The following is a 15983-nucleotide window of genomic DNA, read 5'->3' as shown; positions in this document are numbered from 1 at the left end:
AAAACAATATCTGGAGGAAGGAAATTTGATGTGTCGTTTAGCAGAATTGACACTTTTGGCCACTGAAGCAAAAGTTATACGGTCTGGCTTTAAGATATGGTTTGGGTTAAGGAAACTAAATCAGCTGGTTAAGGTTAGGGAAAGTGGTCTGTGACAGGATGTGAACTCCAGTCTCCCACATGAAGTTGGGCCCTCCACCATCCCGACCTCCACAGCTTTACGTTTGCTACATAAAGGAAGCACTCATTTCTGCATTGGCACTGAATAAGGTATTGAGCGTAATTAATGAGCTGCAGAATTGTCCAACATGAACGTAATTCCTAAATACACTGGACTTCTCAGATGAGTTTTCATTACAAATAATGCAAAGAGCTCATTTTAATGCTGAGGATCAGACTTTAAAAGATATTGTAAGCTCACTCTATATGTTGTAATGAAACTCAAAAAGTCCCCGAAGATCAAATGAATGGCAGAATAATCGTGATGCCAGCTAAGGAAAAGGCAATCATTGGTATTATTACATAATTATTACATTATCTTCTCAGGACACATGAACCCACGACGACGGTGACATTTCAGCTGCCAGCTCCGTTTTGCTAAGACGGTGAACTTTCAATTTGCTGTCTCCCCCCCGCTCACCACCCTCAAAAGCAATTACACCTATCACCTGTGCAAATCAAATTTTATTTTTGATGACACATTGGGTAGAGAAGCGCTTCCTGTGTTGGCACTTGACTTTCCCACGTTTCCTGATCTAATCGAGCGTCACGAGAAAGAGGGAGAAAAGAGAACGTCGATAACATCGCCTTCTTCTGTGAGGAGACGGTAATAAAATCTCTTTTTTTACATAAAAAACAGGGAAATATCCGGCACAAGCCCACACACCTTTAACTTTGAAATAATAAATACTGACGAAGCAGCAATTCCTGTCTCAAATCCTGAATATTTACAATCATGGCTTGTAAATAAGTGTCTTTTCTGTTCAGCGTGGCAGGAAATGACACAGCTGCACTCTGATTTATTTGGGTGAAAGCGTATAAAAAACAAAAGAGACTCTAGTGAAGGATGAACAGACCAAAATAATAGATACCCGTCCTCCTCAGACAGACAGCCTGTCTTCCTTAATTATCTGATTGCATCAAAAACAGAACCAAGAATGCACATTAACCTCGGGGGTCACACCGCGCCAACATTATGAATTATGTTTATTGCTTTGTAATCTGTTTTTCACAGAGCCAATCTTAATTATCTTACCTGATTGTTGAATCGGGGGAGCATAGCCATTGATTGCTTTTCCTCTCACAAACATGCCGTTCTTCTCTGGGTTTGATTGATGGGCCTCGATGATCTCATTCAACTTCTGCTGCAGGGCCACAAAGTCCTGAGAAGTCTTTTTGATCTGTTGAAAAAAAATAATATATGAGCGGAAAAAAGGAGGATTTGTAGAAGTAGAGAATAAAATATGTTTGATGTAAGGCTGTCAAAGTTAACGCCACTAATTATTTTAACACATTAACGCAACTTGTGATTTTTAGGTTGTACCAGGCTCAGTTTTAAAGATATAGTGAAGATACTGGCATCATATGAAACTATAAAAACCTAAAGAATTGGTATCAACCATGTCATACTAGCAAAGGAAGCTAAATAATGCTTCAAATTGACGCTAAATTTTGGCGAGGAAAAACTGCCATGGCCATTTTCAAAGGGGTCCCTTGACCTCTGACCTCAAGCTATGTGAATGAAAATGGGTTTTATGGGTACCCACGAGTCTCCCCTTTACAGACATGCCCACTTTATGATGATCACATGCAATTTGGGGCAAGTCATAGTCAAGTCAGCACACTGACACACTGACAGCTGTTGTTGCCTGTTGGGCTGCAGTTTGCCATGTTATGATTTGAGCATGTTTCTTATGCTAAATGCAGTACCTGTGAGGGTTTCTGGACAATATTTGTCATTGTTTTGTGTTGTTAATTGATTTCCAATAATAAATATATACATACATTTGCATAAAGCAGCATATTTGCCCACTCCCATGTTGGTAAGAGTATTAAATACTTGACAAATCTCCCTTTAAAGTACACGATTGAACATGATTAATTTGCGGTTAATCGCGATAAACTATGGACAATCATGCGTTTAATCGCGATGAAATATTTGAATTGATTGACAGCCCTAGTTTAATGATATCACCTGTTTGGAGAAGCTCTCTAGTCGTGCAGCTTCTTTGTGTGCTGTTTGCTTGTTGGCCTTCAGGTTCTTCCTGTCCTTGTAGCCTCTGAAGTTGCTCTGGATCTTCACCGCAGCCTGCTCTTCCTCCTGTCTCTCTTTTTCAGCATCTGTCTCTTCTTTACGTTCTATAATCACATCAGTAACATCCAGTTCCTCCTCCTCCTCTGCCTCCTCCTCTAACTCCTCTTCTTTAGTTTCTTCTTCTGCATCATTGGCTGCGTCTTCCTTTGCTTTATTTTGTGTTTCTTTCTCTGCTTTCAGTTTCTTTCGGTCTCGGTGGCCTCTGAAGTTACTCTGAAGGACAGTAGCAGCTTTTTCCTCGTCCGGTCCGTCCGGCTGAGATTCTGGCACTGATTCTTCTGTCTGCATTACCTCTACTTCTTCTTCTTCCTTTGGAGGTTCTGGTGTAACTTCTTTTTTCTTCTTCTTCGGGATCTTCCCTTCCTCCTCGAGTCGTTTGCGCTCCTTGTGGCCGCGGAAGTTGCTCTGCAGCACCGTAGCTGCTTTGGCCTCGTCTTGGTCGTCTGACTTGACGTCACTTGAAGGAACATCTGCTGCATCTTGAGCTTCCGTTGATTCTTCTTCTTTTTCTGTTGCTTGAACTTCGGACACCTCTTCTTCACTCGTAGGGCTGCTCACTGTGGGCACTTCTTCTTCATCAGTCGGGCTTTTTGCTTTCTGTTTCTTAGCTGGGATCTTGCCTTCGTCCTGCAACCTCTTCCTCTCTTTGTGACCTCTGAAGTTACTCTGGAGGACAGTGGACGCCTTGGTTTCGTCTTCTATGTTAACAACCTCTTCCCCTGCAGCCGTCTCCTCCATCTTGTCCTCCTCTTTTCCAGCATCTGCTACCGGTACGTCCACAATCACTGCTTCATCTTCCACCGCTGTATGCTCGTCATCTTCTGGCACCTGAGTGTGATCGCTGTCATAGTTCTCCTCCGCTTCATACGTACTTTCGTCTTCGTCGTCATTCTCCCCTTGTTTATCAGCGGTCTTGTCCTCTTCTTTGCTGCTATGCTCTTCTGCTATGTTTGGTGGTATCTCTAATTCGGCCCCCGCCATCGTCTTTTTTCTCTCCTTAAATTTTTTTCTCTCTTTGTAGCCCCTGAAGTTGCTCTGGAGAACCACGGCAGCCTTAGCTTCATCTTCCTCGTTAACCACTTCGTCGACGGGAGCAGGGGAGGTTTCTTCGTTGGGGAGGTTCTCTGGTTCAGGAGTCTCTTCCTCTTTTTCTTTAAGGGCCTGCTCTGCTTTCTCTTTCTCTTTCTCATCCCTACAAACACAAATGGGTACATCTTAGTCAATAAACATCTTTGTTTTCAGTGCTATATTGTGTAAATTTCCTCTCTTTTGTACCGTTTTTTTTTTAAGCTTTTCCTTTCCTTGTGTCCTCTGTAGCGAGCCTGAATCTTTGTTGCAGCTTTGTTCTTCTCATCGACCAACTCCTTGTATTTCTTTTTTGCAAGATATCCCCTGCAAACTGAAGAAGGCGACAAGGGAGAAACATAAATCAACGTAACACACACCAAGCTTTGATTGTGTTGGACTCCATCTCAGATCGTTCTTACCAGCCTGAAACTGGACGATGAAGGCCTCAAACTTTGCTTTGCTTTTGTCATCAGCCACCCTCTTCCGAACTTTTTGACCTCTGTAAGCTGTGTTTGAGTGTGAATCAAAAATCAAATCATGAATTGGCATGGAACACATTATGAAACCTGCTTCATGTTCTAGTGGATAACAGAGAGTACAGTTTATTAACCTGACTGCAGCACCAGAGCGCTCTGTTCCCGCTCTTTTAATATCCGGCGGTATCGCTTGGCTCCCAGCCAGCCTCGGACGTAAGCCTGGAGCAGAACGAGCCGCTGTGTGGCCTGCTGCACCATCAGGTTCAGATGCTCAACGTGGTAGTACTTGAGGAACACCTGATAGTCGGGACACATAGAAGACCGTATCAACTCTATTTTACTGGTTTACTTACTAATAAAAATACACTGGAACAGCAAATTGCATTTTTTTTCTGAGCAACTACGGCTTACGCTACAAGTTTGAATCTTAATTTAAAGAAATCAATGTGAAGAGCAAGTAGCCTCCTTCCACTGAGGTAGGATGTGTTTACAATAATAATATCCGCTCTCATGCAAACAATCTCACATGTTCTACAAGAAATTGGTTGCGGAGTGTTGATGAATGAGGTGCAGTCTTGATTTGCATGGCCTTGCCTTCATGGTTATTATAAGTGGTCATAATAATGAGACTGTGTAATCACAACAAGCTCACAAGCAATAGTAATTATTAAGTTGCAAAAGGTAGCTCTCAGACTGCAAAATAATGAGAATACACTGAAAACCAACAGCGACTGTCAACATTAAAAAAAATAAAAGAGAGGAAGGGAGAAGAGAAATAAAAAAGAAGGAGAAGGAAGGGAAAGAAAACTGATTTAAACTTCTAATTGTTGTCTTTTTCTGTCAGTGCTGTTCCATAGTATCAACATGCATTTAACTAGAGCCGTCAAAGTTAACACGATAACGGCAAATTCATTTTACTGCCACTAATTTCTTTAACGCATTAACGCAACTTGCGATTTCTAGGTTGTAGCGGTCTCAGTTAGGAAAACATTGGTACCAACCATGTCATACTAGCTTGTCGTGAAGGAGGCTTACGCTCAATGTTGGTCATATATAACTAACTTGATGACAGGCCAAGCTTTCTGTTGTCCGGTTTGCGTGCTCTCTGCAAACAATACATTCTCTTACCTTAGTCTTCCCCATTGCCCAGTTCCCCAGCTTGGCTTTCTCCAGTATCGCGGCGCAGCTTTCTTGAGTCACAGCCGGCTCCTCGTGAGCGTGGAAAGCCAAGATGTAGTACCTGGAACAGTCAGAGTAATCAGCTGGACACTAATACATCACATATTGATTTCCATTTGATATAAACATCTACTTCCTGTTCTGGTGTGAAGTGAAGCCTGCTGACCTCTTCATGAAGTTAGCAAACAGGATGCGGTGAGAGTAGCCCTGCCGTCGGATCTTGGCGGTCTCCAGAACTCCGGTGTACCGCAGCTGAACCAGGACCTTCTCCCGGTCAAACTTGGCGGCTTGGCGATCGTTGTTTGGTTTGATGCAGCGAACAAAGTGAGGCTGCCCTGCCACCATCTTGGACAGCAGGTCCATCAGAGAGTACTAGAAAGAGTATACGAAGAGTGCAGTGGAGGAATGTAACTGAGTACAAATTCAAGGTACTTGTGCTTTACTTGACTATTTCCATTTAATGCAACTTTATACTTCTACTCTGCTACATCTCAGACGCAAATAATGTACATTTTACTCCACTACATTTAGTAAGAAAACTCACTCTGAAGTAGGAGGCCACTGTCTGTGTTCTCATGTTGGTGGTTTCTCTCGGGTGGTACGGCGTGTCTGCAGGTTCACCCGGCTGAACAAATAAACATAAAGCTGGTCAAAAAAATCCCAATACTTCATGGCGTACTGTATGTGTCTCTGCAGACTAATGTCTTTCCTGTACATACAACTTCATGAGATGCAAGGGAACATGTTAGGGCAGAAGCCAAGCGGGTAGCTGAGCATAAGAGGATGAAATAAGGACACTGAGCTAAAGTTAATGTACATTATTACCACACCTTTAGGTGATTCACATCTATAAAGTTGTAATATAGGTCATAATTTAAGCTTTTCATCTTTCTTTGACAAATAACCAATCACCGTTTGCATTTGCACTGTGGCATCAAGAGGCATAGGAAGCACGCATTTTTTTTCAGGAGCGAACTTTATTTCCCGAGAAGACTGCAAAAGAGACGCATGAAATGGAAAAAACAAAAGAAAAAACAAGTGCCAATTCAAGTTTAATATCTGCATTAATACATCTTGCCTGAAGCCATTAATTCAAAAACTGTTATTAAATCAGACAAAATCAAAATCAAACTAAAAATCTGCTCTAATTAAGTATGCGTTTACAAAAACGTACAGTATTTGCTCTCATAAAGACAACACAGAATGCTACATCAATGAATATAAAAAGTACACATAATGAAATGCACGTATGTCGTAACATTTTAACAAACTCCACATCTAATTCTCAGCACTATTACCTCGGGGGGGGGGGGAAACCAGTTTATAGCAAGCCATCAGCCTGATGCTGTTTGTAGCATTTTCATTGTGCCTCTTAAGAGCGAAGCCTTTGATGAGCTTTTTGTCTAACATATGCAGATGAATGGAAATAGATTCAAGAACTCATCAAACACAGTTCATTTAAATGTTGCTTTTAGGTGAGCAAATCGCCTCCAGCGTTACATTTGGCGGGTACTGCAATCGTGTGCTGCCACAGTTTAAACAAATTCACTAAAAGCAAGTTTTTATTTGCCCGTTGGCAACTGATTCGGGCAGATTATTGAATGCTTTGAATGCAAAATATAAAGTTTTAATACTTTCTTATGCAATTTATTTTAAGGCGAGACACCTCAGGCAAAAACATCATTTTTTTATTTTGCTTCCATGACATGTCTTCTTTCAGACTCGTGGAAAGAAAACATCCAAAATACACATTTAGGTGTTTATTGTCTATTCCCTTATGTAGATTTCTACTAAATTCACCAAAAGTTAGCATTAGATAATGCCTACTTTGCATATTTAATCATAAAATTGAGTTTTTCTCAAATCTCCTCTTCAGTAGCACTTATGTACATCAAACTTTCCAGTTTCATTCATATCTATATTCTGCAGGTTTTCACAGAGGGGTTTGTTCATATATCATTCATAGCCAGATTTATAGAACATTTTATTCCTAAAAACACGGCGAAAAATTGTTTTTTTTATGGCTTCTGACAGTATTTTCTGATTTATGGAGTGATACAAAGACATATCTAAAAATCCACACTTTTAAAACCTTTGACTCTAATATGTCAACAAAATGAAACAATCATTTTGAACCTGGCTTTATCCAATGTTCAGATTTCTGCTCTGGAAATGTATGCAATTAGCACATATTTAATAAGATAATGCCTCATTTGTGTATTTAAAGATAACATTTCAGAAAACTTGTAATGCCAAAAATAATTGCCTTAATGTAAGTAATCAACTGGGAGAGTTTCATGGTTATATCTATTAGTTAGATTATTTTTTACCCTATTTACCTGTAGTGTCTCCCCTTAAAACTGTGAAGTAATTTTACTCAATTTAGTTGTCAGCATGAGGCCTGGTGCTATAAACAGATAATCCACTGCAGCAGCAGCAGCAGCAAATACTTCTACATTCAGAGGACTTAATGGAGGATGGGGAAGTGTTTATGCATTTAGCATTCTACAGGTTGCACACATGCATGAGCACAATGACATGCACACAGGAGCCAAAAATGAGAAGGAGGAGGATGTTTTTTTTTAATTTGCATTTTGAGAATAAAGTCAAATTGTTGAGAATAAACTTTGAACTTTTGAGTATAAATCAAACTACTAGCATTAGAGCATATACTGAAATTTTGACTTTTGTTCTCAAAATGCAAAACAATTAAAAAAACTTCCTCTCTTCGTTTTTTCCCCTAATGCCTGGCCCTAAAGGCCCTGACACACACTATCGGACAGTTTGGGGCCGTCGGTGAACGTCCGTTGGCCTAGTTTTTTAGGTGTGTCACGTATCGTCGGCTCTAGTCTGCCTGTGTCGGAGGTTTTTCGTCTGACTTAGCATGTTGAATCAGTGGCAGAGCCCATCGGTGAGAGAAATCTCTCTGATTGGCTGTTCAGCTTAAGCGAATCAGTGCACAAGAAGAGAAACAGAAGTGAGGAAAGCAAGCCAACGAGTAAAGTCAAGAGGAAAAACACAGAAGTCTCTTTAAATTCCAATACACGGATATTTTCACAGCGACATGGCCATCTGGAATGAAGCTAAGTGGTGAGTGAGAGTGGTGTGAAAATGGTCAGCAAATGCCGCTTTGTTTCATGTACGTATCATAACAACGGCTTGTATATATCCGCAGTCCTCTGCCTTCCTGTTTCCCTTTTTGAATGACGAATACAGACTACCGCGACCTGCAGGTGTGGAGGGTTATTTCATCTCACGCAGGCGCAGAACGTACGGGCTAACTGGCCGTCGGCTGTAGTCTTTGCGGTGTGTTCAAATGCAACTTGTCAGCCAAGACAAGTTGCAAGACGTGAGGCGACGCTACAGTCGGCCTTCATCGCCACTAGTTCTTTGATGTGTGATTCTTGGTGTGTCTGGGCCTTAATACTCTTCCGTAGAAAAATAAGTTGCTTTGCATGAACTGTAAAATAATCATGTAACATCTACACAGGATTTAGCCGTTACTGACTCTAATTGAAATACAAACGACTGAATTTGGATCTTTTTGTACATTTAAGGAGATCTAGAGTGAGTAAGGGTGTCTGCACTGGTAAAATAAAACATACTCAAACACAAACTACAGTATATGGAAATATGTTAATTACCTCGCTGAAAGAAAAAGAACTGTATAAGGTTAGCACTCCCATCTTTTAGGATAGAAATGCAGAGACAGAGATGTGGAGAGAAAAAGGAGACAAAAAAGGTCAGAACAGAAGAAGCTGTAATTACAGTAGAAATGAAAAACACAGTAGAGACAAGAGAGGCTGAATTGAAATTCAAAAGCGGTGTCTGGCTCCGGTAGTGAGAGTAAGAAGGAAAGAAATAGATTGAACAACTTTTCAGAGGGAGTTCTTGATGAAGAAGATAATAGAGACGGTGCTGTAAGTACCTTGGCGAAGGTGATGGTGCGTGTCGGGGTCCGCGGGCTGCGCATTGTGTTTATGCCTTTACCCTTGGTGTGGGCAAGGTTGCCTGTGAAATAAACAAAGAGAGGATGAGAGTGAGCGAGCAGAGAGTTAGTCATACATGTAGGGATCATCCACAGGGACAGTGCTGCATATTTATTATCAATTAATGAGGTTATTTTTAGCAGAAAACTGTCCTGTCATAATGAACACCCTAAAAATAAAACTGTTGATATTTCAAAACTTAAATGAATTCAGTGGAGCAGACACCAGAGGAGTCTTTCTTTATATGTAAGTAACTGATAGGAATGACACAGCTTTAAGACGACTTTAAGAGAGTGATTATGCCATTATTGGCTTTGTGATTCGATTATGACAGAGCTGGCAGTCCGCTCTGCCAACAAAGGAAACTCTCGCTGCCAAGGCCAGCTTATTTCAACAAAAAGTCTGGCAGGCGAAAGAGGGAAAGCCTCGCTAAAATAGGCAACAATAGCCTGTTGTTTTACTTTAAGTGAGTATTCAGTGCTGCGCTCAAACTGTTTAAAGGGGACATATCATGCTCTCGTATTTTGGGTTTCTACTAGAACGTGTTTACATGCTTTAATGTTCAAAAAACTGTGTCTGATTATATCTGTATTCACCCTCTGCTGTATCTGAAACGCTCCGTGAAAAGTGATTCATAATATGTCCCCTTTACTCAAAAGGTTGTAGCAAAGAAACTTCCCTCTTAAGGAGGAACGTGTTTCCTCTGTACCTGTCTTGGTGAGAGGATGGGTGACGAGTTTGCGAGTGAGCTCGTTCTCCGACGACCTCAGCAGCAGGACGATGTCGGCCGGTAGCGTGTCCCTGTTCTTCGCCAAGAAGCCTGCAGCGTTGTAAATCACCTTTAGAGATCGGAAGAGAAGGAAAATACTTTTAAAGTGAAGGCCAACGCACATCAAGTAGCTTCCGTTTAAAATAAAACCTTTGTGCACACATTATTAGAATCAGTTACCTTTCCAGCGTAGTGGTGAATACCAAAGCCAAGGTCGACCCTCTTTGGTCTCCAGAAGTTTTTGGTCTTCAGGTTATCTTCAAATTTCTCTAAAATGTCCAACGATATATTGGTTAATTATCCCCACAACCACCACGAATATAAGTATATTATACCTTACAATAACTTATATAACAGTGATTATATACCTCTGAATATCAAATACATCTTGTTCACACAGGCACTCTGATCATTCACTTCTGTTTCTGATTGCTATTTCAAAAAAGACCACTGACCTACGAGGGTCTGGTCGGTGGCCTGTGGGAAGCGACTCTCCTCGTCCAGGAGTGAGAGCATCCCCATGGGTTTCTGCAGGAACAGGTCCAGGAGGGGCCGGTTGTCCTCGTACTCAATCATCCGAGCGTCCACCTCCTCGTTCAGGTACTCATCCTGGAGAGACATGCAATGGATAGTTGAATTCCTTTCTTTTGCAAATCATCTCCTGGATTTTCTGTTTTTCAGTTTGGCCTACAATGTTCTCAGGAGATCCAGATTCATTTACGGTTCTTGTTTTCACATATAGAGCCCTGCATGATCAGGGACCTGAGTACATCTCTGACCTGCATCATCCTTATATCACCAATAGGTCCCTTAGGTTCCTCTGACCATGGGGTTACTGGTTGTCCTTTGCGCTCAACTTAAAACTAAAGGTGCACATGCCGTTGAAATGGTGGCTACGACACTTCTCTTTATATTTAAAATGTAACATAACGTAAGAGTAAAAGCGACACTAGAGACATCTGACATTATAAACTGGCTATCCACCAAACATTAACAAGCCTAAATGAACGCCAGAATGTGTTTCCTCTCGTTGTGACACACTCCCTTCCCCCCCTTCAGATGAATCTGGTCTGGAGGGCAAACTGAGCTCAGGCCTCCACTTTATATTCAGCTAACCTGATCACATCAGGTTGACTGACTCTCAGAGCTCCTAGTATGACTCAGCAACATTACTGGAGACTTCTATTCAAGGAAGAAAAGGACAAAACAGCATCAAATCAGCGTGTTTGTTCTAGCATGACATTCACACTGTGAGGTAAACAAACCGCTTCAGGAAGTCTGCAGGGATGCAGACGGATTGGGACAACATGTAACCAACACGTGGAAACATATATGGAAACATTCAGGTAAATCTCAGCCCACTACATTTCCCCTATGCTTTGTCTATATGGTGGTGGTATAGGACAAATGTATTTCTGGGCCTGGTGCCAACAATACCCAAGAGTGAGATTAAGTCAAACGCTAACTGTCTTCAACTCCTAATTGACCCTCGTTGGGGATGATTTATAGCTCCTCTCCATGGGTGAGACTAAATCATTTAACATTAGCAAACCATTCTCTGCCCCCTCAAGGCAAAACACACCCACGAGAGCGCACAAAGGGAGAATCGCGAACCTCATTCTCCCGTAAATAAAGACAGCAGTATATTTTACCCTTGCCGTCTCTCTTAATGTGACAAATGATGTCAAGTTATCACTGTTTAGATGGAAATGAGGTAGTACCAAGGTGAAAAATGCATGCAAAGTGCTTTCCAGGAGGAACTCGAGCACTCAGAAAGCGATCTTTGATTTCAGTGATAGTTTAGGGCGGATGCTGGGCCGAGCCTTTACCTGTTCCCAGGCGAATATGTGCTGGTTGAAGTAAAACTGGATCTGCTCGTTGGCGATGTTGATGCAGAGCTGCTCGAACGAGTTCTTCTTGAAGTTCTCAAAACCGAAGATGTCCAGGATGCCGATGTTCAAGCCCTTGTCATCCTCTCTGGAGGTGAGACGAATGATAAGTCACTTCGTTTAAATGCATTTAAAACGTTACTGGTTTTGTCATCTGTGTCAAATGTCCACTGCAGGTTGACAGCATCCAAAATCAGTAAATATTAACAGTAAAAACAGGGGTTGGATACAATACATAAGCAACAATAAAACTTACTTTTGTCCATCCTCTCATATAATATCACAGTTAGTCACACCAGCAGTGGTTTGCGCCTTCTTGGCGCCTCAAAATTAAGCGTTCTCTAGTTATGGTTTCTTGTCACAAGTTGCATAAGTCAAACAAAGGTATTTGATCATGTTTTAGAAGTAAAAAAAAACTAAATAAATCTCTGGAGCAAAGTCTAAATAAACATATTTTAGGGTTGTAAAATCTTTTTTTACTTTGAGTAAGTAAGTCACATGATGCCATTGGGCCCAAAAAGACTTTTCCCCATAGACTTACATTGGGAAGGAGACGTCTGTAACTCAGCAGATAATTTTCTTTTGAGGTAAATCAACTTCCCAGTGTAACACTTGATTAGCCCTTATTTAAATCATTAGGTCTAAAAGTTGTAAAATGCACTAATAGCCGAATCCAGAGTTATTTCCTTTCCTCCGGCTAATGGGGATGATATTAGATGGGTGATAAAACAAAGTACTGAACAAATTCACTTCATTTTGTGGCAATCCGTCCAATAGTTGGCGAGACATTTCAATCAAAACCACAATAATTAACCTGCTGGAGGGGCTAGAGGAAATGTCAGATGATCACCAAAATCATTAGGATTAATCGTCTGGGGAACATGAATATCTGTAAAAAATATCATGGCAATCTAATAACTGTTAAGATATTTCAGTCTGGACCAAAAAGGACTGACTGATATTGCGATCCCTAGAGCTGCTAGCATGGCTGAAAACATTAGTTTTCTATACTTCTCTGGATTTTTCAGCAAATCCCACAGCTTTCGAGGGCTGGCGATGATCAAATGTATGATGCATACTCTTTCATCCGTAAAAAGATCCTGAGATGACCTGATTCTGCATTCACCACATCACATCTTCCGCTCCTGATCTCACCCTTGGCTGTCGGGCCGCAGCAGCGCGTTAATGCGGTTGACGATCCAGCTGAAGAGGCGGCCGTAGAGGGCCTTGCCCATGGCGTCCCTCACCTCCGCCGCCTTCTCCACCGTGTTGGGCCTGACGATCGTCTCTCCCCGGGCCACGACGCAGTGGGAGGTCAGGGCTTCCTGGAGCTCGTCTGAGCGGATGCACAGCAGCGATGCCACTGAGGGGACATTAGATAAGGAATGGGATGAAAGTTAACATTTCTGAAGTAGAATTGAGTGAAAGAAATACATGCAGGGTGTGCAAATGTGCAAGTGGAGAGAAACGCGCATCAAATTAATAAACCTCATGTAGACAGCTTTGTAAATCACCAGTCAGCACAGATGTCTAAATATAGAAAATACATTACCGGAGGGAAACAATGTCCTGTGACATCTAACCATTGCAGATGTATGCTGTAGCCTGTCTGCACTGATGGGTAATTTATTTCAGAACAATAGTTAATGGAGAGGAGCTGAAGAGGGAGGATAAGGAGTGTAGCAGAGGAAATGTTTGTTGTTTACGTCATCATACACCATGCCTCTCTCTCTCATAATCTTCTCACCGTTCTCCAGGACAGAACTGTTGGAGATGTCGCTCTTGTCTGTTTGGTGCTCCGTGGCAACCGGAGAAAACTCGATGTCGCCGGAGTTGAGGATGGCAGCCAGAGTGCTGTAAACGCTGCCCAGCTCCTGCAGAAGAGATAGACAGCAGAAAACCCCAGAGGTTGGGAGACAGTATGAGGTTACCAAGATATCAAATAACACCTTATAACCAAGTTAAAGAGACTTTACTCTATTATCTGAATAACTTGAATTGGACAGGTTAGCGTTACAAAGTACCAGCAGTGAATTATTACTCTGTTCCAACATTTTCTAATGAAGATAGACAGTTGTGCTGAAGTTACGTAGGGATTACAATTCCCAAAACAGTAATTATATCACAGTTTATTAATCCAAGTCACGTTGGAACGGAACGGATCGGCTTGTTTCATGCTATAGTACCCCTAGCAACAACGCTCTTGACTACAGCTCGCGCTCGTGTTGCGTCAGGTCACACGCAGGAAGAACTCTCTTAATAGCCAGTTACTGTCTCAAAACTTCAAAATAGATAACCTTGCCTCAAAGATCATCTTCATACACGCTCTGTAATTTCATGCAAGATAAGACGTACTGTAGGACGAGAAGGCTGGTCCTCCAGCACCGCCAAGTGATTACAGGATAAGTACTATTGACGTGCAGATCCCAGAGGCAATCACTTCTTTGGGCCTCATTAGCCTTCACAATGCCAACAGCTGACTGCCTCCATGTGCCTGTAGCTTCATGCTCCATCACATGTAGTAGACATTAGGAACTGCTAATACACTAGTTTTAAATGTATGTATTTTTGAGAGCTCATTGAATAGTATACTTGTTGTCTTTTAGTCATACACTGACTTTAGCACATGACATATATAGAGAGCATGAATGTTAGGATGAAGGTTATGGCCAGTAATTAATGCAGTAGTTGTTACCTCCAGGGTGAATCCAATGACTTTGAAACACTGCTCCACTGCATCAAACTGCTCCTTGTAGAAGGTGTTGCTCACGATGTCAGGCCCTAATTTAATGTGCTCGTTACACAGGTACCTGCGGATCAAAAGAGGAAACACAGAGATCAGGAAGTAGGAAGTACGAGTAGGAAATAACAGTGTTTAAGAGAAGGGCTGTCAAACCTACTTTGGTGTCTTGCTGTCGGAGAGCTTGTAATGTGCCAGTTTCTTCCTGTCAGCCAGGCCGGCGTAGATGTAGTAGAAGATGTGGAAGTTCCTCTCCCCTCTGCGGAAACACACAAAGACTATTAGCTTGGGGAAATTCAAGTCTTAAAAGCACAAGACGTGTAATGTCAGCCATGTAACAGCAAATATAAGACGATGGAAACAAAGCATGCTAAAGGCTAAAAAGCACACAGACAGTATATGCCAATATGTGGCTTGAGATCGCCCAGCAGCCGGGATACGATAAAGATGGTAATGTAGCTGACTTTCGTTTGGGCATCCTTAATTCTCTCAACTTTTCTTTTCAATTTCCGTGTGCACACGGCCCTGCAGTCTCATTCCCTTTTATGTGGATTGGCGGGGCGTTTACCTGCTAATTAGGATCAACTGGCACACGCTTTCAACTTATGAGGACACAGCACTCAGCCAGTGAAAACTGTCGTATAATGTCTGCTGTAGCTCTGCTTTGTCTGCCAAACCTTGTTTGCCATTTCCCCCAAAATGAGTATCCAAAAGCAGGCTGAAGAAAAGTGTAGCTGCACACAATGCTCGCAGCCAAATCAAATCCTCTGAACCGTATGTCTGTCTTCTAATGAAATACTCAGAGTCTGCCTTTGAAGCTCCACTAAGGAGACTTGCAAGACCGCAATCTTTGATCAAACAGGAAATAAGCTAGCCCCTCCACTTGACCCGGTCCACTCCCCAGACACATGATAAGAAGGGAAGACGGATTGACTGGAGTGCAGGTTGAAGGCAAATGCCACCGGTTTCAGATGGAGAAGCAGAGGTGAAAGGAAGAGCGACAGAGTCTATTACAAACTGATCCCTGGCCAGCAGGCGGAAAAAATAACCTTCTTGGCAATGTTCTTTCAGAAAACGTAGAGACAGGATTTAAATTTCTGTGAATGTCATTGTCAAATGAAGGTTATAACAGGAAGTGTCACGAGGTTGCTTACATCAGACAAAAAGACAGAAATAAAAAGTGATATTTACACTGCCTGGTGGATGACTCTGGATTTCTCCAGCAGGTACTCGGATATCTGCGCTCCGACCACAGTTCCTCCGCAGGTGAACTTCATCTCCAGGTACTTGCCAAAGCGGCTGGAGTTGTCATTGATGACGGTGCAGGCGTTTCCAAACGCTTCCACCAGGCTGTTGACCAGCAGGATCTTCTCCTGGAGCGTCCGATTATTGGCCTGAATGAAACATTATTCCAGATAAGTAACTGTAAAATCAATATAGTGGAAGTAATAAAGCTGTTGTAAAGAAATGATGGATACATTTCTGCCATGTGCCTTTCTATTCATGTTATTTCCATTTAAAAGTGATAATGGAAATTGCTTCTTTCATTCCCCCACTATA

General features: G+C 41.9%; 1 protein-coding gene across 2 annotated transcripts in view; it reads right to left on the bottom strand.

Moving 5' to 3' along the window:
• Positions 1-15983, bottom strand: part of myo3a (myosin IIIA) — a 56129-nt gene that overhangs the window by 7843 nt on the left and 32303 nt on the right. For both annotated transcript variants that reach the window (XM_074622007.1, XM_074622008.1), the window contains exons 15-33: positions 15615-15817; positions 14584-14682; positions 14379-14493; positions 13431-13557; positions 12839-13046; positions 11624-11771; positions 10250-10403; positions 9975-10063; positions 9735-9864; positions 8965-9047; positions 8681-8722; positions 5581-5661; positions 5203-5408; positions 4986-5097; positions 3992-4154; positions 3801-3887; positions 3589-3712; positions 2194-3505; positions 1255-1399 (exon numbers count right to left, since the gene is read on the bottom strand). In XM_074622007.1, the coding sequence (XP_074478108.1) occupies positions 1255-1399; positions 2194-3505; positions 3589-3712; positions 3801-3887; positions 3992-4154; positions 4986-5097; positions 5203-5408; positions 5581-5661; positions 8681-8722; positions 8965-9047; positions 9735-9864; positions 9975-10063; positions 10250-10403; positions 11624-11771; positions 12839-13046; positions 13431-13557; positions 14379-14493; positions 14584-14682; positions 15615-15817 (3628 nt within the window). The remainder of the gene's footprint in view (positions 1-1254; positions 1400-2193; positions 3506-3588; positions 3713-3800; positions 3888-3991; positions 4155-4985; positions 5098-5202; positions 5409-5580; positions 5662-8680; positions 8723-8964; positions 9048-9734; positions 9865-9974; positions 10064-10249; positions 10404-11623; positions 11772-12838; positions 13047-13430; positions 13558-14378; positions 14494-14583; positions 14683-15614; positions 15818-15983) is intronic.

The sequence above is a fragment of the Sebastes fasciatus genome, chromosome 21 (assembly GCF_043250625.1).
Source record: "Sebastes fasciatus isolate fSebFas1 chromosome 21, fSebFas1.pri, whole genome shotgun sequence".
In the NCBI taxonomy this organism is placed as follows: Eukaryota; Metazoa; Chordata; class Actinopteri; order Perciformes; family Sebastidae; genus Sebastes; species Sebastes fasciatus.
The sequence above is the reverse complement of the archived record's forward strand: the minus strand, read 5'-3'. Positions and strand labels throughout refer to the sequence as shown.